Here is a 21,456-nt window from a genome sequence, read left to right on the forward strand (position 1 = left end):
ACCCTCGCTGCCGCACAGACTCAGCTGTGGCCCAGGATCATGACCATGTATTGCACTCCTCGGATGAGCGGTGGACTCCAGCCTAACCAGTTGATCTCGTGGCTCCGTCGCCCAGGCTTCGTTTACGGCATAGTATTGAAGCTTCACAGAGCATACCTCGCCAGCCGGCGTCTAGACCTCGACGTGTGGAGAATGGAACGGTATGTTGGTAGGCGGCTAGTAAAATGATTCCCCCTGTCGCAATCAACAGACAGTAATTACATCCGCATGCCATAGGGCTTGGATGTCGACGAGTGCCATCCCAAAAAGTGAATGACAAGTTAAGAAACGTCTGCCGCGATGAGAAACGGAACAGCCCATGTGCCATCATCACACAGACGCCTCCTTCGTCCTGCGTCAGACGCACCAGGGGAGGGGCTCAACCCGGGGCTGGTAAGGGGCGCAGCTACTCAATTCTTGGTAGATGCTGGGTATAATACAAATGGAAATTGAAAAGAATAAAAGAAAAAGACGTCTTGCATCCCGTCCGTCCCTCTCCCCCCCCCCCCTTCCATCCTTCGAACCCCCGGGACTCGCCACCCGTTTGTTCCCTCTTCCTGATCTGGGAAGAAGAAGAAAGTACGGGCGTATAGCGAGCATGCCAGAGCTCCAGGAGGGGCCGTCTAGTGTCGTGCCATGTCTGTCGTCTAGTCGTGCCAACACAACCCCCGCAAGGGCCCTTCGTGTTGTAGTCTTTCGTTTATATGTACTAGTAGTAGTCTCCTCCAGAACGCCGTTTATCGTTGTCGTGGTCGTTGTTGTTGTTTGCTAGTGGTGGTGTTGTTGTTGTTGTGTCGTCAACGGGGCTTGCAATGTTCGCCGTTCCAAACCCTCCTCCCCATCTTCTATCCCACCTCGCAGGCCGCTCGTGGCCGGCGGTGGGTCGCCAACGTTCTAACACCCATGCTGCTCGTCTAGCCCGACCACCAAGCATCCATCCCCCTGTATGTTGTCCCGCCTCTCACACATCCGCCTGGACCATCAGACGGCTCACGCCGCAACATCCTCCTCGTCGAGGGGTTCAACCCTGACAAGAATTTCCTCCAGCAGGCCCTCCAGAAAGGTGCCCACATCTCTTCCCATGCCCACGGGTTCCGCCTTGTCGTAGTGGTCAATCTCCTTGCACACATGGGCGAGCTTATATACGAGCTTCCGCAGCTTCTCGTGAGCCGCCTCGGCTCGCTGCTGCTTGGGCGTCACCTGGTTCATGGCCGCAGGGCTAGACAGGCCCTGTTGAGGCCGGAAAGCCTGCTGCAGCCTGATCTGCCTCCTCTTGAGCGCCTCCTCGAGCGCGGGGAAAATGACATCGTTCAACGCATCAAGCTCGCCGTTCGGGTTAGAAGGCGCCGGCGGAGGGAACGACGAAGGCGCCGCTGGTTCGGGCGTCGGGGTCTGCGTCTTGGAAGGCAGCGCGTGCGCCTTGAGCGGAGGAGGCGGTGCCGCCCCCGCCGCCGCTTGTCCTGAAGGCTGGCGATACCGCTGCTCGTTGGGTGACTGGCTCGGTATCCTAATTGGGGCTTGTTGCGCCTGCGCCTGCGGGCTTCCACGGTACGGTGGAATGTCTGGAAGGGAGATGGGCGTCATCTTCGTATTAGGCCGAGGCCCGTGGGGCGGGGGTCGCGGCGTCGTCTGCTCCTGGCTTTGCACCACCTCGGCAGCCGGCTGGATTACGGGGCCTAGACTCAGCAGGCCCATGTCTCTCTGCAACTGGGCCTGTAGCTCTCGGTCGTAGTCCGGAGATTGACTAATGGGGACGGCAGGCGGGATGAGTCGGGAGATGGGCCTGGGAGTCTCTGGGCCTCGCTGCATCTTCTCGGGCGACACTGGAAGAGGCACCTTGGCCGGCGTCTGGGGCGGCGCGCTGGCCGGCACGGGCTTCCGTTGCGGCGATGCCTGGCGAGAGGTGCCCGTGTTGGCGCTTGCGACCTTGAGGGTGTCGGATGCTATGGCGAGATCGCGGCCGAAATCGCGAACCTTGGTCGGGCTATTGTCTCTCGAGCGCTCGCCGTAGTCGTCCGTGTTCTCCAAAGACCTGGCGGCTCTAGCGTTGGTGGCCGACTCGTCCAGCGCACCAAGTCCGGGCCGAGGAACGACACCGCCGCGGTCTCCCACGAGCCTGACGGTGCCAAAGTCCCACATGTCCTCATCGACCTGCTGGCGCTCGTGGTACTCCTCGCCCCCTTGGTCGCTCTCGTCGTCGTCGCCTTTGTGGGTGGCGGCCCAGCGGGAGTGCCTTTCGATCAGCTCGGTGAGGTAGCTCGTCTTCTTGGCGCGGCGTATAAAGGGATGCTTCAGCAGGTCCTTGGCCGTGGGCCGTTCTTTGGGGTCCCGTTGCAGACACGCCTCGATGAAGTCCTTGAACGCCTTTGTAAAGTTCCCTTCGAGGCGCGGGGGCGGGTTCTTGGGAATCAAGAAAAGCACCTTCATGGGGTGGATGTCAGCGTAGGGCGGTTCGCCGTTGGCGAGCTCCAGTGCCGTAATGCCGAGAGACCAGACGTCTGCTTTGTGGTCGTAGCCCGACTGCTTAATTACCTCGGGCGCCATCCAGAAGGGCGTGCCGACAAAGGTGTTCTTCTTGGTCATGGTAGCCGAGAGCTGTCCAGAGACGCCAAAGTCGGCAAGCTTGACCTGGCCATTGGAACTCAGGAGGACATTTGCGGCTGGCGGCAGGTTAGACGGAGGGTTCTATTGTAGAAGAAGAAGAAAAAGAAGACGAGGACCGTCGTCGTCCTCCGCAGGGTATGGCGGCCGGACTCACCTTTGACGTCGCGGTGCAGCTTCTTGTCCGAGTGCAAATAGTCGAGGCCCAGCAGCAGTTCGCGGATGATGATGGAAATGTAATCCTCTCCTATCAGACCGGGCTTCATCAGGTCTGCGCAGCTCCCGCCGGAGCAGAACTCCATGACAATCCATAGCTCGGCGCCCTTGGCGTAGGAGCCGTAGTATTTGGTGACGTAGGGCGACTGGAGCTCGGACAGGATGGCAATCTCCTGGATGATGTCTTCCACCTCGTCTTCGGCGCTCTCGATGTCGATGATCTTGATGGCGACAGCATGGCCGGTACGCTTGTCGACTCTGCACAAAGAGCGGCGGTCAGTCTCAGTCTCACTCTCCGACGAGGCTCGATGGTGGGATTAACGCTTACCCCTTGTAGACCTTGCCAAAGCTTCCTCCGCCTAGGGGATCCTGCGTGTTAGCGAATGACATCGGGGGCGCTGGGTGCGGCGCATACCGATACAGTACTCCTTGGTGTAAAGCAGCTCGGGGTCAAGCGCCTCGTTGCCCTCGTCGATGCCGCGATCGCGGTCCCCCATGTTCGCGGTCTACGCAACGGGCAGAGCACGGTAGGGCAGGGCAGGGAGGCGGATTCGGTGGTCGCGCGACAGGCGAGAGGGAGGTGTGTGCTGTCGAGAGCGTGGTGCGGCGCAATAGCAGCGTCGCGGGGTTGCGAGTGGACGTGAGGGACTGGTCAGCGGCGTGCAATGGGCTGTGGTGGTTCGTGGGCGCGGGCGCGGCAGTTCGTCTCTCGTGTCGCCGTCGTGTTTGCAGGGAGATTGGACGCAGACTACCGAGTAGGGCGAGAAACTTTCTTTCGTCGGGATTTGGACTTTGGGACGAGCGGCAGCGGGAGCAGGGAAGATGTCGACGAGGGGGATCCCGGGGTTGACGGTGGGGTGACGACGGACGACGGACGACGGACGGAAGCGGCTGTCGTTGTGGAAGGCCACAGGGTCCGCCACGATGCGATTTCGAGGACGGCGGCAGAAGAACGATTTGATCAGATCTTGGAAAACGAAGGGTCAGCCGTGGTGTTGCTACGTAGTTCGGGGTCCCAAGCAGTAGGTATCCGTACGTCGTTCGTGTCGTTTGCCTGCGACTTGTCTGAGTCTTGTCTCTGAGTCTTGTCTCTCCTCTTTTTTCTTCAAGAAGATGGAGGAATGGAATTTTGGGGAAACAGGATTCCAGATTCCACGCTCCTCGCGAGGCGAGTCGGGGTCGGGCGGGTGCTTGGACGTCAATGCCCTAAATTGGACCAATGTCTAGAAGCAAAACAAGCAGACGGGGCCCAAGAAAGAAGGGCGGGCAAGGGGAAAAAAGGAAGCGTCGTCGTCGTGGGTTGTGCAATTGAGCAGTCGTCTTGCGCCTAACCCCGGATCTGGGGAATCTTTCTCTCTTTCTCTCTCTCTTACTCTTTGTGTGTGTCTGTGTGTATATATGTCTCTATATGTAGACTCGAGGTACTCGTACTCGACAAGACGGACGATGCCGAGCAAAACACACGCGACAGAGTGTGGGGTAGGGAGTCTAAAAGACAGACCAGACCAGCCTGGACGAGAGAAGACGGAGAGGTGGCACAAAGAAGGAGAAGGCGGCGGTGGCGGCGTGGACTGGGCTTGGGCGTGAGCGAGGATGTGGGCGGTTGGCCGAGTTTAGTTTTGTTTGTTTAGAGAGCGAGAGAGAGTGAGAGGGAGAGAGACCCGATCCAGGAAAAGAAAGTGACGGTGGTTTCTGGATGGAGAATGCGACTTTCCCTCGCCGGTCCTAGCTCCAACCCGGCAGAGGCCTTACACACAGCACGATATACACTGGACGTCGATATGCCAATTGCGACCCATCCATCTATTGGACCTTATCCCGCCCGTTGTTTACTTGGTACGTACGTCAGGTAAGGTACTCAATGGTAAGGTAGGTACGGTAAAATGGGTACCCAACATGTTTATGCCATGGGCTTCGAATGCGGTAACCGAGGGGTCGGTTCACCAGCAACCAGCGCTGTTGATCAAACCTTCCCTCCCCCCTCACTCAGTGAATCGAACCCCACCTGACCCGGGGTCCCTGTCCAGTCAAACGTCAGCGACCGCCAGCAGCCAAAACACTCCCACATCCCCCGGCTGTCCGAAGCGAGGACGCACGGACCATATGCCGCTTATCGCTGTTATCAAACCGCCTCGCACCTCCAAAAAGGTTCATTCTTATCGTATCGTATCGCCTCCTCTTTGTAGCCCTCATCCGCCCAAATAAACCCCCCTTATCCAATCACTATCATCTGCCCGCGCTACCTACCTACACCGGTAAGGTAGGTTATCTGTACACTACACCACTACATCACCCCGTCCAGGAACCCGTCCGCGATGCTCGCTTGATTGGCCACAGCGATGCGCCACCGATGGAGGTGAGAGGCTAGTCTTGCCCGCCATGAAACGCCTTCACCTAGGTAAGTAGACATGGTCAGTACCTAGGCCAAATACCCATCATCTTTGTCCCATTCATCATCATCTGAGGCCTAACGGTGGACGCCTGGACCGTGATGGTCTCGATGTGGACGACGCGGTGGACCACTGACCATGTCAGCCAACGTCTTCTTCACCCACAGAACGTAGACATACACGTCCCCATGTCAGGTGTCAGGTGTCAGGCTGTCTGTCTATTCGATGCAGTAATAATCTACCCTATTTGTAGCTGCCATATGCCCTTCTTCGGCGAGCCGCATCCTTGCCTGTCTGCCTGCCTGCCTGCCTGCCTTGCCTTGCCTGTCCGTCCATCCTCGCCATCCTCAAGCCGGTCATGGATGCCCTTCACATTTGTCATGGATTCGTGGTATGTGTGTGTGCGAGAAACCGAACCCCCAAAGAGAAAGCGAGAAAGACGAAAGAAAAAGAAGAGAAGAAAAAAAAGAGGAAATGCAATGACAAAGAGCTTTCCTCCCGCCTGTTCCGTCCCAAGATCTATTGGCCACCGCTTACCCCTTGGCCTTTGGTGTTGTGAAATGCCATGGATGACGCCCTCCCCGCCGGCCAACACTCGCTTGCGTTGCCTGCATAAACATCTGCCTCCCCGGCCCAGTCGTTAACGTAAAGCATCCGAGTCTAGTCCTCGATGAACTCGATCATGACTGTTCCCTGCTTGAGCCCTGCCTCCAGGATCGTCTTGTCGAGATCCTGCGTCAGGTCCTGGCCCTGCGGCATGCGCTTCAGCTCAAACTCGACGCCGCCCTTGCCCTCCAGCGGCTCCGACTTGAGCCACTCGTAGATCCGTCGCACCGAGTCGTCGAGCGCGAACCGCCGGATGACACGTCCCGTCGGGTGCCGGAACTGTATCCGTGTCGTCGTCGCCGGGTTGTTCTCGGGCTCCGTGTGCGGCTTGTCGCTGGCAATCTTGGTCCAGATGCTCTGCGGCGCGGAAGCTTCCGCCGCCTCCGCCTCAGCCGCCTCGACCTTGGGAGACTCGGACTTGGTAAGCGCATCGGGGTCGATGACGTTCGAGGTCGGCTTGGAGCTGCTGCTGCCGCTGCCGCTGCCGCTGCCACCGTTGGACGCCGCGAGGCTGTTCTGCAACGCCATCTCCAACATCTCTTCCTCCGTCATGCGGTCGACGTCGATTGTCTTTGGGCGCGGCGCCGCCTGGTCCACGACGGGGTTCTTGCTGTTGGCCGCGAGGCTGTAGCGGTCCAGGAACTCGGCCAGCTGGGCGTGAAAGTCGGACGCGCTCGGGAACGGCCGTCCGCTCCATACCTTGACCTGCTCACCCGTCCGCGGGTCGATGATAGCGACGTGCGGGTAGTTTTCGGGGTTCTCGTGTCCGTGGCCGTGGAAGTAAAAGTTGATGTACTGCTGCGCCGCCATGGCGGTCCTGTCGTACTGCAGGAAGATGAAGCTCTCCTCCAGCAGGTGGCGGATCGCCTCGTCCTTCCAGATGTCCCGGTTCAGCGCCTGGCAGTTGAAGTCGCTCATGTCCTGCAGGTTGACCAGGATCCACTTCTTCTCGTCCTTGCCCTCCTGTCTCGCCTCGTCCCAGTCCAGCCTGGACATGATGTCGTAGGGGGGTCGGAAAAGCTCGGCGAGTCGCTGCGCGCGGCTGCCGCCTTCGTTCGAGGCTGCCTGGGCCGGCTGCTGGGGAGGGGTCGGACCGTCATCATCCCAGATCGACAGGTTATGGTTGAAGGGATTCGCGGCGCCACCTGGATGCGCATTCTGTGAGTATTGGGCACGCCGCCAATTCACCGCCATGTCGTGCAACGTACCTCGGGCAGCTCTGGCCGCCTCTCTCTGTCTCATCTGTGCCCGGATTATGGTGTCCAGGTCCATACCATCGTCGCCTTCATAGCCTCCGACCAGCGTTTCCGTGGTTCGTGCGATGGGCGATCTGACGTCGTCCTGGCCACCACCGAATCCACCGCCGCCGCCGCCACCGCCGCCGCCTCCTCCGACACCACCACCTCCATACAACTCCTCCTGCAGTCTCTTAGCCATGGCGGCATCTTCTTCCTCCTGCGCGTTTCGGGCGATGGCCTCGACCTGGGCATGAGCCGCTATATCGGAGTCGTCGTGGCCAAAGTTATCGTCCATGTCGTCCACCGTCATGGCGGTGTCTTCGTCGTCATCGCTGTCGATGTGGATGACGCCGCGTTCGTCCTGGCGTCCAGCGTTCGGCCGGGTACTCGAGGGCACGGGGGGCGCGGTGGAAGATGTAGCGGCCGGGGCCGAGTTGAAGCTGTTCTGGAGGTCGGGGCTCTCGAAGAAGAGCTGGATGGCCTGTTCGATATTGTTGTTGGTCATCTCCAGGAAGCCTCGAGCGGCCTCTGGGGTGGCAGCCGTGATGGCGACGAAATTGGAGATGGCCTCGTCCATGGTGAAGGCCGGTTGCGCTTGCTGAAAGATGCAAGGGTTTGTGGGTGGAAGGGGGCCTGGCTCTTGTAGAGTATTCCTGTCGCAGTGTCTCTCTGTGTGTGTGGGTGGGTGGGTGGATGGATGGGTGTGTGGGTGCTGTGTGCGAAAGAGTGAATCTTGGGAAAGGGTTGTAAAAGGTGCAGTGACCTTTTTTTCTCTCTCTCCTTTTGCGTTGCTCTTCACGTGGCGGTCAGGAAGCTGTGTGAGCACAGAAAGGGCTCCAGATATTGATAGCACCTCTTTCTCTCTTCGTCTCCTCCTCTCTCTATCTCTCTCCTCTGCCCCACCTTGGGCCGAAGGTGCTGGAGGTTGGTAAGGGTTGCAGGACGGGAGGGTTTGCTGCAGATTCGGTTTGATTCTTGGGTTATCTAACCTGCCAGCAGCACAACCGTATGAAGCTGCAAGGGCGGAGGAATTTGGTAGAGATTGCAACAACAAAAAAAGAGAAGCGAAAGGAAACAGGGGGCAGGAAATAATTCGGTAGCTTCAGTTGCGGCGTTGTCGTGAAGAAAGAGCAAGCAAGGTTCGTTGAGGCTGGTGGCGGTGGTGGGATGGATGGTGTTTGGCGGGCTTGTCCTGGCGCAAAATAGGTACAGGTGCTGTTACAGTTGCAGGGCCGCTAATGCCTCTTGACTCTGTAAGGTAGGCTGTGGGTTGCGAAGGCGCCAGCGCAGTGACGCAACCGCTGGTCGGGCCTCGGACCTCCAGCATGTCTCGGATCCCGGCGGAAAGCTGATGCGGTGGGGGAGGGGGTGTGGAAGGGGAGCTGACTGCGCCACGTACAGGATGTGGCTGATGCAATATGGGGCTTGGTCAATTGGATGTGGCGGGTGTCTCGCCAGTGCCAGTATCAACCTTTACCTATGACAAGTGGTGAATTGAGTACACTCGAGGAGTGTTCCTTACGAGTTCTTTACAGCATATTGACATATAAAGTATACTGGCTCGATCCATAACACATGTGCTTCTCTTGAAAAGACACTTGTTTGGTTTGCTTCGCCCCTTGGTTTGACCTGGTTCCGGAACAGCGACACGAACCACGATAGCGTTTGATTATATATTCCTATAAATTAAGAATCAAAAAACTAGAAGAGTAATGAAGGTCTCGGGCATATTTCAAACCTCAACTACTACATGTGCCTTGCCTTGCCTACATGTGGAATCGTTATAAGCCCGTGTGACCTACCTCGACTTGCGTCCCTAGATATCACATCCATAGCATCCCATCTCATCCATTCTCTCATCCATTCGAGTAACCGTTTCTAGTAAAAGCAGCCAAGTTTTTGTAGAGGTTGATCATCACCGTCGAAGAGCGTCACCACGGATGGGGCCGTCGTCCATCTCTCACGGAAGGCATATGAGCGAACACCCTCGCCGCAAGAGAAATAACAACCAGCCGTCATCACAAGGTTAACCGCCCTCCACTATACACCAGCAACACACTTTCAAGCATTGTCAATTGTAAAGAGCAAGTTCTAAAATGGGGGGGGGGGGGGGGGGGGGGTATCACAGCCCCATGAGCCACTTCGTCTTCGTCCGTCGTCATCTTCGTCGTGGCCGCCGCCGACATATACCAACATTCCCAACCCCCCAAAACCATCATCCCCTTCCCCGTTCTTCCGACCGACGGACTTCCCACTTACTTCTCCAACTCCGCGAGCGCCTCCTTGAGATGCTTCTGCACTTCCAAAGACCTCTCGGCCGCGATCGCCTTCTTCACCGTCTCGGCAAGGTCCTTCTTCTCGTCCGCCGTTGGCACCGAACCAAATACGCCCCGGTTCAGCGCCTTGAACACGCCGCCCACGGCCACCGCCCGCATGTCGCGCTGCGCCTCGGTTCCGTTGTCGATCGAATCGGCGTCCAGGCTCTGTAAATACGCCAGGGCGACCTCCTTGCACTCGCTGCCCTCGAGGGTCGACGGGGATCCCGCAGCCTCCATCAGGTCCTTGACACACTCATACCAGACCTCGCGCTTAATGCCCTCGAACTTGGGGTGCGCCAGGTACGTCTTCAGCAGCCCAAAGATCTTTCCGAGCACGGCACCGCCGTCCTCCTTGGCCCGCGCGCGATTGTAGCCCCTCGCGATCGCCTCGACGCCGCTGACGGCCGCCTTGCGCGCCGCGTCGCCGTCGACGTCCATCCGATCCTCGTCGAGGAAGTCGTCCAGCGCGCCGCCGACGACACCCGCGATCTCCTCGGTCAGGTCCAGGTCCTCGCGCTGCTCGGCGAACTGCCACAGCGCCCGGAACGCGTGCGGGCGGTACTCCTCGTTGTTGCGCTTCGCCTCGCGCACCGCGATCTTCCTCTGCTGCGCCGCGACGGCCGCGTCCGCCCCCCAGAGCGTCTTTCCCTTGCCGACGAAGGTCGGGAACGCCGCCAGCAGCCTCTCCTTGCCGGCGAACGTCTTGAGCGCGAGCCCCTTGTCCAGGACGGGCCAAATGTGCTTCAGGTTCGCCTCGGACATCTGGCCGCCCGTGGCGTCGCTCGAGGCGACGACGGCCCCGACCACGCTGGCGACGGTGAAGCAGGCCGTGTGCTGCAGGTTCCAGCGCGGCGCCTCGAGGCCCCTCTTGACAAAAGCCGCGATCTCGGGCACGTAGCGCGCGACGGTGCGGGAGCTGCCGCCGTGCTGGTTCCACACCTCGTCGAAGCATTTGCGGGCGTACTCGTCCGTGTCGTGCATGCCCATGTAGGTGAAGGGCACGAACTTGGCGGCGAGCGCGTTGAAGTGGTCCGGCGCGAGCTTCGAGACACCCAGGACGACATCGGCCACCTTGGCGCGGCGCGCCTCGTCCTCGCTGGCGAAGTACAGGTCGGTGAAGCGGTCGACGAGCCTCTCCTTGGAAGTGTCGGGCACGATGCGCATGAGGTAACCGACGGCCTTGGCGTAGCCCTTGCTGACCTCGTCGTTGCGGTCGAGCGACTGCTTCTCCAACAGCTGCATGAACCTCGACGACACGGGCTTGAAGTCGACGGCGTGCCGCATCACGAGGTCTCCGATGAGCCGCGCGCAGGCGATCTTGGTCGGCATGCCGATGGCCGTCTTGATAATCTCCTCGAGCTTGGGCGCGAGCTGCTTCATCCCGTCGCCGTCCAGCTGCCGGAGGCAGTTGTCGATGGCCTCGGAGATGGGCGACTGGTTGACCCACTGCGCCCTGATCTTGTCGATCTGGTCGCGCGAGTCCTCGCTGACCTTCTGGTACGCGTAGTTGATCTGCTCGGGCTCGATGGTGCTGTGCAGGCCCAACAGCGGCGGGATGAAGTCTACGATGAAGGGCTTCAGGTTCGGGCCGCCCTTCTTGGTGATGTCGATGATGGTCCGCAGCGAGAACATCTTGACCTCCTCGACGCCGCTCTCGAGGCCGCTGGGCGAGAGCAGGAAGCGCAGGGCCTGCCGCAGCATGGCCTGCGCCGACGACGACGCGCCGCCCTCCTCGAGCTGGCGGACGATGGTGCCCGTCAGCCCCATGCAGAGCTTCAGCGCGGCGTCCCTCACGGACGACTTGACGTCGTCCAGCACCTTGAGCGCGGCGGTCCAGATCTCGGCGTAGTAACGCTCGTACTTGTGGAAGGGCTGGCCGGCGATGAGGTCCGAGACGGCGGCGCAGCTGGCCTGGCGCACCCGCCACTCCTTGCCGAGGATGTTCTTGAGCAGGTCCTGCATGATGGCGTCAAAGTGCTCGCTCACCGTCTCGTTCGGGTTCTTGACGAGCGCCTTCCAGATGTCGTCCATGGACCGCTGCACATTGCTGTTGGGGTCGAACCGGTAGCGGAACAGCTTCGGGTACAGCTTGGGGTCGACCTCGGACTCGGACAGGATGTTGCTGAGGCCGAAGCGGCCAAAGGCCGACCGCGTCGACCACGTGGCGGCGTTGACGGCCAGCGACATGAACTTGTACACGAGGCTCTGGTCGCCCACCTCGTTGGCCAGGCTGACGATGTCCTTGTACGACGTGACGGACTTACCCTCGCCCGTCGGCAGCGCGCCGGGCTCGAAGAGCTCCGTCTCCTCCTCGACCTTGATCTGCGTGCTGTTGCCGGTGAAGGCCGACACGAGGTCCCTGACGAGGTCCTGCTTCAGGTCCTCGTCTCCCTTCTCGTACACCAGCGACAGGCCGCGGGAGGCCGTCTCCTGGACCAGCTCGTCTCTCGCACTCAGAAGCCTCATGAAGGCGGCCTGGGCCTCGCGCAGCCGGGACTGGACCTCCTCAAGATGGCCGCAGTACTGGACGAGGCAGAAGAGCCAGATGCCGGACGCCTTGAGCACCGAGGGCTTGGTGGTCTTGCAGTCCTTAAAGATCTTGTCGAGGACGGCCGTGATTCTCCTGCTCCGCTTCGTCTTCCTCCAGGGGCCGTCGGTGCTGTCGACGTCCATGGACAGCTTGACAAAGTCCGAGTCCCAGCAGGCGACCGCCGCCGTGATGGCCTCGCCGACGGTGAACTGGATCTCCGTCTCCTTGCGGGCGTGGATGGTGAAGAGGCCGCGCAGGACGCTATCGATGCCGGACGTCTTGCTCGAGGGGAACAGCAGGCCGTCCTGGGGCGTTGGCTCCTCTTCCGGGTCGTTAAAGGCGAGCGCGAGGCGGCCGAGCGCAAAGATGGCCTTGTCGCTCCCGGCGGCCGCCTTCTCCGTGAGTCTCTCGATGACGTAGTCCGCCGTCAGGTTGTTAACGTTGTCCGGGATGTACTGCGAGAGACCGGCGGTCCAGAGCTCGGCGTAGCAGTCGAGGATGGCGTCCTCCAGCGACGGGCGTTGGTGGGACTTGTCCATGAGCAGCTTGGGCGGCAGGTGAACGTCGCTCGGGATGGGCACGCCGTAGTAGACGGCCCTCGAGAAGATGTGGCCAAAGGCCTGCAGAGACCCTTCGACCCCGTTGGCGGCGGCGCCGTACGCATTCTCCCACCCGTACACCATGACCTTGAGGTCCCGCAGGAACTTCTGGATGTTCTCGTTGCGCGTCTGGTGCGGCACGGCCTCGGGGATCGCCAGGTCCACCTTGTTAAGGGGGTGAGGAAGCAGAATCCCAACCGCCTGGGCGGCGGCGGCGCGGATGTGTCTGTTGTTGGCCGTGGTGCACTTCTGCAAGAGGTAGGCCGAGCCGGCGACGTAGTTGATGGTGCCGCCGGGGGCGAGCGAGGCGACGTCGACCATGTGCTTGAGGCAGTTCTCGACGATGCGGTCGGTGCCGTCGACGCCCTTGAGGCGGACGCCGTCGAAGCAGATCTTGATGAAGAGGCCGATGTGCTCCTGGTCGACGGAGCGCAGGTAGGCCCTGATCTGGTCCCGCGTCTTGATGTCGTTGCGGACGCGCGTGTCGAGCTGCTCGGCCCAGCCGGGGACGAGGGGGAAGTCGGGCAGCGCGGCGATGAACATGGCCCTCTTGACGTACTGCACGGCAACGGGGTAGGCAAAGACCTTGGGGCCCTGGAAGTTCTGCATCGTCCTCTTGTCGTCGAACTCGAGCTTCGGCGGCAGCGCGGAGCCGCTCCATTCGGCACTGGTGATGTCGTCGGTGATCTGGTCGCAGAAGAAGTAGGTCATGAGCGAGATCCAGTTGGGCATCGTGTGCGACTCGCTGTCGCGGTACGTCCACGGGTCGAGCCCCTTGCGGCCCTCCTCGATGACCTCGGTGCGCTCGCCCTGACGGCCGGCGATGGCCAGGATGTCGATCCATCTGCCTCGCTCGTCCCACGAGGCGATGGTCTGGTTCGCCCACTTGACGGCCGAGAACCTCGCGCTGCGCACGACGCCCGGGTTGTCCTCGGGCATGCTCATGTAGTGCAGAAGCAGAGAGATGAGGCTGACCATTCCGCCGCCGCCGCGCCCGTCGCCGCTGACCGCCTTGGGATCGAAGCTCCTCGTCAGGCCTGAGAGGGAGCCCTCTATGGCGGACACTGCCTCAACGCTCGGGTCCTCGGAAAGGGACCTGAAGAGCCAGCCGACGAGATGGAGCTTGTCCTGCACGCTGGACGGGCTGCCTGCACCGAGGACGCCGAGCAGATCGTAGGCCATCGCGCGGAGCTTCTCCTCGTCTGCCGAGAGTGTGCGTGAGGCGGGCCATCCCTGCTCCTCGACGTACGTGCGCATCTTGTCGATTAGCTTGGGTCCGATGGTGAAAGGGGCTTGAGTAGGGCCAATGGTGGCGGTCCAGTTGAGGAAGTAGAAGAGCGCCTTGTGAAGTCTTGTGCGCTCGAGACCGCTGGCGGCCTGCAGGTGAGGCGGCGCGATGGACGTCGTCTCGGTGCCAAAGTCGAGAGTCACCACGGACATGATGTTATCCTGCATCGTAGTGGCCAGCTTAGACTTTGACAGCAGGGGCAGGATCCTGATGCGGTGAGGCGCGGGGAGTCGGGCGTGTGCGTTATACAACTCCTCGATGATGGACGCCTTCTCAAAGTCGATGGTCATCCTCTTGAGGATGTCCTCGCCGGCCTGGGAGACCTGGTAGTCCGGGTTGGCGGCCGCCGACAGCGCGGGCAGCAGCCTCTCCTCGTCCTTGAAGGCGCCGCTGGCCAACAGCTGCGCGATCTTCCGGCGGAGGTCCTGCATCTTCTGGAACGCGGGCGCAGTGTCGCGCTGCTCGGGCTTGAGGAAGTCCAGGTCGGCCGACAGAAGGGCCGGATTGAGCCTCTCGAACTCCTGACGCGAGGGCTCGGCGCCGCCGGGGATTCTCAGGAGGAGTACCTTGCCCAGCCACTTGGCGACGAACTGCGCGTCGGCATCGTCGGAAAGGCCGCTGGCTTCTCTGAAAGCAGCGTCTTCCTCGCTGCCGCGGGACGGGATCTGGATGTCCTGGATGATCTTCAGGAGCACGTTGAACATGGACGCCTGCGTCGGGCCATGCTTGGACGACGCGATGGCCCTGGCAACCTTGGGGAAGAGCAGCCGCCGGTCATAGTCGTCCAGACGGAGAATGCTGTGTTGGATGAATGAGATGTCCAGCACACGGAGGATGGATGAGCCGGCCTCCTGGTACTGGTCGATGAGCTTCTCGACGGGGAGAATGATGCTATCGCCACCGTCAGTTCAGTGAATGCGCACTCGGCAAGGGTCAAGACTCGGGGGGAGTGGGCCAAAGGGACACCGCCATACCTCGGGTGGACAATCAAGCCCTTTAGTTTTCCGGCAAACTGAATGACCTGTCTCATGATATTAGCTACATGAAAACGGGCCAAAAGAGAGAAAAGGAAAGACTTCTCACATCGTTGCGGACTGACGCATAGTCACTCGTCGCCTTCAGCAACAGCGCGCAGAGGTACTTGGTCAGCAGCTCGTTGAGCTTGTCCTCCTTGTTCGCCGCCTGCAGGATGCGGATCTGGACGTTCCCGACGAGCCGCTTCTCCTTCGCCTCGGGGGATTCGCCCGACATGTTAAAGAGCCCGTGGCGATGTCGAATGTGTGTTGTAATGTGTTGATGGAGGAATGAGAGGCCGGAGAGGGAGGGAGATAGATGCGGAGGTACATGTAAATATGTACCCGGCGTGTGCTGGACCTTGTCACCGTCACCGAATGAATGTATTGTATGTATCCGCAGCGCCGCCCCAGAGCCGACGTTGCTTTCGGCTGCCTGAGCTGAATAAGCTGCGTGTCCCGTCACGCCAGTGTAGTGTCCGGAGGTTCCAGAATTCCCGCTGAAAACGCGGAACAAGCAGGGGTCACACTCACTGTTCTGAGTTCCCGGGGGTTCCTGTCAAGCCGCCTGAGTGCTGGGTGCTCTCTCTCTGTGTGTGTGTGTGTGTGTGTGTCACGCTCACTCGCCACAATGTGGCCGAGCTCCGAAACCGGTTTAGTGATCGTCGCCAGACTCGGAAATAGTAGACACCTTGTCTTCCTCCGCAACTCAAGCTGGCCAAGCCTTCGGCTGAGAGATGACAGACGTGTCGACCGCGATGCCTCCGATTGTGGTCTCTTTTTCGCAGTTGTTTTGAACGAAATTGGGTTGTGTGGGATGACGTTTGTGTGTGAAGAGAAGACCAAGTTCAAGGAAACGTCCAGCTAAAAAAATAGAACAAAATAGAAAAAAAAGAAGAAAAAAACAAGTCTGGGAGCTGGTGGGAGAGGAAGACACCCTCCAGCCTGGGGCTAGACGCCCTATCGCATCGTCACCCTTTAAGGCGAGAGCTCTCGCCTTTTTGGGCGTAAGCCCCGCCTTATGGACCTGGCAACCAATGTCTTGATGAGTGTGAGTGTGGCATTGTTATGCTGTTTTGGGCGGGTGCAGTTGTGCCTTTTCGTTAGCACCCGCCTTGTAAGTCTGCAGTATGTTGGTCCATCATGCTGCCCTATATTCCCCTTAGAAAGATAGACAGGATTTCTTTGAGTCTGAAGAGTCTTTTAAGACTCTGCTGCTGAAAAGGCAAAGGGACCTGCATGCGCCTACTCACTTTTGGCGAGAGCAAACCCTTTGTTGTGTTGTGGTAGAGGAGAGCTGATGATAGAGCTGGGGACTGTGTGTTCCTGTAACTCATGTTGTAAGAAATGCAAGAGAGCACATGAGGATGGCGAATCTCCTCATCACCTACAGTAAACTGAAGTTAGGTAAATCTATGGTGCATTTGTGGCTGAAGAACGTGGTACAGTATGTTTCTACATGACATAAGGACTACTTTTACAAGCTGTCCTATCATCTACTTGTGTGGAAAGCATTTAGTCACTTTTACATGGTTTGAGGATTTCTAGCTGATCAACTGGGCTTGTCACAGTATTGCAGTTTCAAAACAACGGTCCGAAGTGTTGCAATTTTGTCCAAGTGCACAAATGCTCTTGTGGAAATATTAACTTTGGAAGAGGTGACTGGTCTATGTATCATTTGATGCAATATATGTCGTCCATACCTGTAACTATGTAGCTAAAGTATGGATTTCAAGCAACACTACAATATCAGTTTGGGGGATGAAAATGAAAGCATGCACCCTCCTACTCGAAGCAATGGGAGTATTGCCAGAAGCCTTTTTTTCTTTTTTTCCAAGCAGCTTAATAGTCATGTGCAACCGTGAATCGGGCTGTAAATAGTCGAATTAGGGGGGTTTGTGGAAATGGTGAGCCAGATTCTGTTTGAACACCCAACACGAAAAGAGGCTTCAAGCATTGTGCTCACCAAGACTGCTTCAATAAGGCACGACTGGCCCAGACCATCAACTTACTCACTGAGTTGGCAAATAGCTCGTGGTAGAAGTGATTTCTTATGAAAAGAAACTGGGCAATGAAGGCAATGTTTGTTTTACAAAACGTATAGCACAAAATCTGACACAGTTTTGTCTACTCTTTTCTACCACCTCGAATGAACCAATCATCGCTGTGTGCCATTTCTGCTATCAAACAGAGCTACAGTTTTGTTTCATCAAATTGATCATAACAATAACTTTGATATTGTGACAGATGGTTCTCTCATTCGTTCCACGACGCGATCAGAACCCATCTCAAAGACACACGACAGACTGGTGAGATTGCGGCTGACGGTTCGTCGCAAAGTAAACCCTCCCAGCAGCCTCATCAGCCATTTAGTCCCATGGCAATTCTGACCAGCTGCTTTCGATAGCCACACCCGTCAAGTCTACGCCATTCCCGTGGAACCAATCCCTCGTATCAGCATGAAAGGTCGTCCTCGGTTCTAACTACAACTGCGAAGAGCTTTGGTCACGTACCGCGTGTCGTCTACCCAACGATCCCTGGGACCATGCTCGAGGGCGGCAAACTGCCAAAACCAACCCTTGGGGACCAAAACCCCTAGAGCCAGTTTGAATAACTCATCAGGGAGTACGAGAAGGCCGGCAGTCTGGTGTGTTGACCGGTCACATTGAACTTATCAGCCGGATCTTGCTCCGTAATAAACCTTTATCCAGGCCGAGCCCTTGGTGTCTATCTGCCGACATATCTGTATCTTACAGGGATCACTCTGATGAAAATCCGGCCGGCGGATAGTTGTCTCAAACTTCTTTTAATCAGAATATCATCGAGATTCCCTTCAGCAATGTACGACGAATGAGTCACAAACCGATCAACCAACCGCTACCACCACACATGATGCCCTCCCCCCCGTTCCAACCCCCTCCTCTCTCCCTAGTGGAACTGCGAGCGACAATGAATATATCGTAGCAGTCCTCTTTCCCCCCAAATTAGGCCCAGTACGCGTCGTCGCCGGTCACAACCGCCGTTACGAGTCAACACCGAGTCGACGTCCAACAGAACTCGCCACCACGCCGACCTCTCCCCGCCAACTTCCTCCTCTCCCCCACCACTGCAAACCAAAACGCGCCCCATCACACCTCTTCAGACGAAACCAACCCGCCACCAAGCCCGCAAACCTTGAGCTGCAAAAAGGTTTGCAGCACGAACGCGAGACGAAATCCTACTGTCGCCACAGTCCAGATACCGCGCAACCCTCGGCCAGGTTCCCGGAGCGACCCCGAACGGTCCTGTCCGCTCAGAACATCCCTCCGGGACGCTCCTCCGGGGAGCGTCGAGATGAGAACGGTAGGCTGTCCCATCCACAAACCTTACGGTCCGTCCCAAGGACAAGTCTCACCCACAGTCGCGAACCGTCCCCAAGTCGCCCTTCAAACAAGCTCCCGCGAACCGCCGGAGAGACTTGCCGTGATTGACAACCAACCGACGACCTCGATTGAGTTCAGGACAAAAGTCACACACACACACACACACACACACACACACACACACACACACACACGGAGAGAGACAAAGCATTGGAGATTGACGGGCTCGGCATAGGTGCCATGGACCATCCTCTCAATATTCCCATCCAGCGTGGCTCTTGAAGATAAGGCACACCGGCAGAAACAAATCACTGACTACCAGGCCACGGCCATGTCCACATCTAAGCCATATCGGGTGAGATGTTCGAGAGACGAGCGCGCCGAGATGCCCAGCACCCGAAGAAGACCAGGCAGCTCAGCGCGGCGGCCTGCCAATGAACCCAGGTCTTCATTAAAGCCTTTTTTTTTTTTTTTTTAGCTTAGGCACTAGCCCCCCTTCGAAACGGAGACGACCTCCCCCTCCACGAACGACCGGAGTCTGGAGACGCAACAAGTGCTTGATAGAGGACCGCCTCATTGGCAACCACGCAAAGATTAAGTCGGCATTCGACACCAGCTTCACTCGCAGAACCGATTGCACTGCACTACCCAAACAAAACTCTCACGCGCCTTGCAAGTGTTGACCAACCCCTTGAGACGCGTACAGTGTTTGCAAGTGTGAAAGGTTTGAACACGGCCGACGCCTTTTTAGAGTTTAAAGCAGGTTTGCCAAGACCGGACAAGGGGGAATGGAGTTGGGGAGGGGGGAACCAGCACGGGCACCTCTTTTGGTGCGGCTGGCGGTAGAACCTGGAGTCCTGTACTTGAACGTGAGTTACGATGCTGCAACTTCTTCGGCGACGATGTGTCCGACAAATAGTTGTGCTCGATACGGGGGACCCGGCTGTTGAACCCAACCAGTAAGCATCATATCGCACATCACCTTTTGGGACACCGTCGAGCTGTTAAGATCCCCTTGACTCTGCTTCTCATATACAGCCGAGCCTCCGAGATACATCGTAGACGTCTGCATATACGCTGTGTGGAGCATCGCATGTGCGTAATGGATGGATCATGGGGCCCCTGATGAGGGATAAAAACAAGACTTGGACCAGAGACACGAGTCAAGGGCGGAGGGCGGAGGACTGGCCGTCGCCTGTCGCCTGCTATGCTATGCGGACGCCCCGTAACGCAAAAGGAAAAAAAGTCACTTCCTGCTGACCTAAACGAAAACAGCCGCCAGGCAGATGTACTTACGACAGTGGCCAGAAAGTGCGGGTTGAGTACCAAGGTTGCCAGCGCCGCAGACGGGTACCCGCTTGCAGAGTGAGGTGAGCGAGACAGAGTCCTCGTCCGTGGCCGCCCCGTGAAGAGGTGTCAAGAAACAATCGACTGTCAGGCTGCGTACCGACGAGCGCTGAGATACTATGTAGTCCACTCCACGATGCGTCGTTGAATAGCAGAGGACCAACGGACAAGGGCGTCGTCGATCACCGTCAACTGTCCCCCGCATCAGGGCGTGTGGCTGCTCGAGTGCCCTGAATCCCGAAAAAACGAGCATCCAACATCATCCATCATCTCACTTACCAAAGATTGGCTTCCCAGGCTTGGATGTGGACCTGAAGCATCGCAACTGGAGTAAGGGAATGCAAGTCAAGTGAGGGGGACGTTGCTTCCTTGCAGTCACTGCGACTCTCACCATCGGACGACAGCTCGTCCAGAACCTCCCCCGGAAGCCTGCCCGCTCCCGGCGGAGCTTCCAGAAGCACTTGTTGAGTTGTCTGTCCAAAGTGGCCTGAGTTGGAGCTGGAAAAGCGACTGAAATGCGGCCCAAGCTGACGTTCAACCCACAACTGTATGTCGGCGGGTGTGCGGGCGGGATGCGGCGGCGCCATGCACTTCCAAATCAGGGAAGTTGTGCATCCGCGAATAATGTGGGATTGCAAAAGGCCCTCCATGATTCGTTCGTGACGATGCGCGCTTGAGACATGTCGAACCTTGCTAGCGCAGCGAGCAAAAGCTGAGAACGCAGGCGACTGCTCGACCAGCAACCGTCCGTCCTGCACAGGGGCTTGTTAGCATCGAGGCTAATTTACTCGGGTGGGCATGATGTACATGAAATGAACATTCCTTTCGTGGTCTTCGGGTTCCGCATTCGTGCGGTTGCGTCGGCATGGACGAATGCCAGCAACCCATTTTGAGAAACCCTCGCCAGTTCGTTCATCACCGAGGTTTTCGGCCGAAGAGCGTATCTTTCCCCTGACGACGTCGCACGAAATGTTGCCGTGGGAATTCCTTGTCCGAGCAGGGGGAACAACCGGACAACAGGACACAGCGTCGCCACGTCAAGTCCGTTGACCACTCAAGCGGAGATTGTCGGCGAGGTATAGATCATGCCATGTCTTGGGAGGAACATGGAGGAACATTAGCCATTGGCAATATCGACAGGTAGCATCGAAGGTGTATCGGAAAAGTCCAAAGCGCTGTGCCAGCTCGATAGCAAAAACAAATACTGTAGGCCCGAAAGGGTATCAGCAAAGACTCACTGTTTGACACTTGACAGCGAGCATGCACTCGCCGCTTGGGGTGTGGCCGCACCACCACATTGCCGGGCCGCAGGCGAGCTTTGCGGCCACTGAGAAGGAAGGGAGAGAATCAGATCTCATTCTTCCCACACCACGCCTCGATCCACGGTCGCAGTGGGAATTCTCCTTTCTGCAGCCACCCCTCCCTGTGACCCCGGTCCGATGATTTCACTTTCGGAGGGGAGGGGAAGAAAGCTGTTAGGCTTTTGAGCTCACCCGATGAGCAACTGTTGCGGCGCGAGTCGTGTGCGATGTAGAAAAGTGTCGAACATGCTCGAGGCTGTCAGGCAGATGCAAGTCGAAGAATACAGGCAGGTGAAGACGAAGACTGTGTGTGCGTAACACTGCCCTTTGGAACTTGGGTATGCTTGGGCAAACCTGGGCCCTGGCTCAGTCAAGTTAGAGGATCACCGGCTGGGCGCAGGCGGCACTACAACCAAGTCCCGAGGCTTCGGCTCACTCTCAGAAAGCCGTCCGGACCGTAGTGTGCAATAAGGGACGCGTCCGCCCCCCCTGGAGCCACTGAATCGGCTGGCGTGTCAATCTTGCGCGAAAACCACTTTAACTGTCTCGTAAAGGGAGGGGCCAAAGCTGTTCAGCCATGGGCCGAGAAAATCAACAACATGACTGAT

General features: G+C 58.2%; 5 protein-coding genes across 5 annotated transcripts; 1 reads left to right on the top strand and 4 right to left on the bottom strand.

Moving 5' to 3' along the window:
- Positions 1-568: 568 nt before the first annotated feature.
- Positions 569-4,487, bottom strand: CDEST_09440 (Putative protein kinase). The gene is made up of 5 exons (XM_062925599.1): positions 3,893-4,487; positions 3,272-3,823; positions 3,185-3,215; positions 2,798-3,114; positions 569-2,699 (listed from the first exon to the last, which is right to left on the bottom strand). Exons 2-5 carry the CDS (start codon positions 3,351-3,353, stop codon positions 1,030-1,032), a joined length of 2,100 nt encoding a protein of 699 aa, XP_062781650.1. The 5' UTR covers positions 3,354-3,823; positions 3,893-4,487; the 3' UTR covers positions 569-1,029.
- A 957-nt stretch (positions 4,488-5,444) lies between these two features.
- Positions 5,445-8,317, bottom strand: CDEST_09441 (Putative UBX domain, UBA-like superfamily, Ubiquitin-like domain superfamily). The gene is made up of 2 exons (XM_062925600.1): positions 7,061-8,317; positions 5,445-6,997 (listed from the first exon to the last, which is right to left on the bottom strand). The coding sequence occupies exons 1-2, from the start codon at positions 7,665-7,667 to the stop codon at positions 5,907-5,909; spliced, it is 1,698 nt and encodes a 565-aa protein (XP_062781651.1). The 5' UTR covers positions 7,668-8,317; the 3' UTR covers positions 5,445-5,906.
- A 1,005-nt stretch (positions 8,318-9,322) lies between these two features.
- Positions 9,323-15,159, bottom strand: CDEST_09442 (Putative armadillo-like helical, proteasome component Ecm29). The gene is made up of 3 exons (XM_062925601.1): positions 14,909-15,159; positions 14,800-14,846; positions 9,323-14,716 (listed from the first exon to the last, which is right to left on the bottom strand). The coding sequence occupies exons 1-3, from the start codon at positions 15,074-15,076 to the stop codon at positions 9,346-9,348; spliced, it is 5,586 nt and encodes a 1,861-aa protein (XP_062781652.1). The 5' UTR covers positions 15,077-15,159; the 3' UTR covers positions 9,323-9,345.
- Positions 15,160-15,469: 310 nt separating this feature from the next.
- On the top strand, positions 15,470-15,706 carry CDEST_09443 (uncharacterized protein; the record flags this gene model as incomplete). Its single annotated transcript, XM_062925602.1, has 1 exon — positions 15,470-15,706. One exon carries the CDS (start codon positions 15,470-15,472, stop codon positions 15,704-15,706), a length of 237 nt encoding a protein of 78 aa, XP_062781653.1.
- Positions 15,707-18,844: 3,138 nt separating this feature from the next.
- On the bottom strand, positions 18,845-20,197 carry CDEST_09444 (uncharacterized protein; the record flags this gene model as incomplete). Its single annotated transcript, XM_062925603.1, has 3 exons — positions 18,845-19,062; positions 19,497-19,777; positions 19,827-20,197. The coding sequence occupies 3 exons, from the start codon at positions 20,195-20,197 to the stop codon at positions 18,845-18,847; spliced, it is 870 nt and encodes a 289-aa protein (XP_062781654.1).
- Positions 20,198-21,456: the final 1,259 nt, after the last annotated feature.

The sequence above is a fragment of the Colletotrichum destructivum genome, chromosome 6, assembly GCF_034447905.1.
Source record: "Colletotrichum destructivum chromosome 6, complete sequence".
In the NCBI taxonomy this organism is placed as follows: domain Eukaryota; kingdom Fungi; phylum Ascomycota; class Sordariomycetes; order Glomerellales; family Glomerellaceae; genus Colletotrichum; species Colletotrichum destructivum.

What these genes read in the sequence shown, in the direction of transcription:
- CDEST_09440 (XM_062925599.1), bottom strand. Translation starts at nt 3,353, where the DNA reads ATGGGGGACCGCGATCGCGGCATCGACGAGGGCAACGAGGCGCTTGAC. An exon ending in TTTGGCAAGGTCTACAAGGG is followed by an intron (nt 3,115 to 3,184) that starts GTAAGCGTTAAT and finishes CTCTTTGTGCAG; the next exon opens with AGTCGACAAGCGTACCGGCC. An exon ending in GCTGCACCGCGACGTCAAAG is followed by an intron (nt 2,700 to 2,797) that starts GTGAGTCCGGCC and finishes ACCTGCCGCCAG; the next exon opens with CCGCAAATGTCCTCCTGAGT.
- CDEST_09441 (XM_062925600.1), bottom strand. Translation starts at nt 7,667, where the DNA reads ATGGACGAGGCCATCTCCAATTTCGTCGCCATCACGGCTGCCACCCCA. An exon ending in GGCGGCCAGAGCTGCCCGAG is followed by an intron (nt 6,998 to 7,060) that starts GTACGTTGCACG and finishes ATGCGCATCCAG; the next exon opens with GTGGCGCCGCGAATCCCTTC.
- CDEST_09442 (XM_062925601.1), bottom strand. Translation starts at nt 15,076, where the DNA reads ATGTCGGGCGAATCCCCCGAGGCGAAGGAGAAGCGGCTCGTCGGGAAC. An exon ending in ATGCGTCAGTCCGCAACGAT is followed by an intron (nt 14,847 to 14,908) that starts GTGAGAAGTCTT and finishes ATCATGAGACAG; the next exon opens with GTCATTCAGTTTGCCGGAAA. An exon ending in GGCTTGATTGTCCACCCGAG is followed by an intron (nt 14,717 to 14,799) that starts GTATGGCGGTGT and finishes CGGTGGCGATAG; the next exon opens with CATCATTCTCCCCGTCGAGA.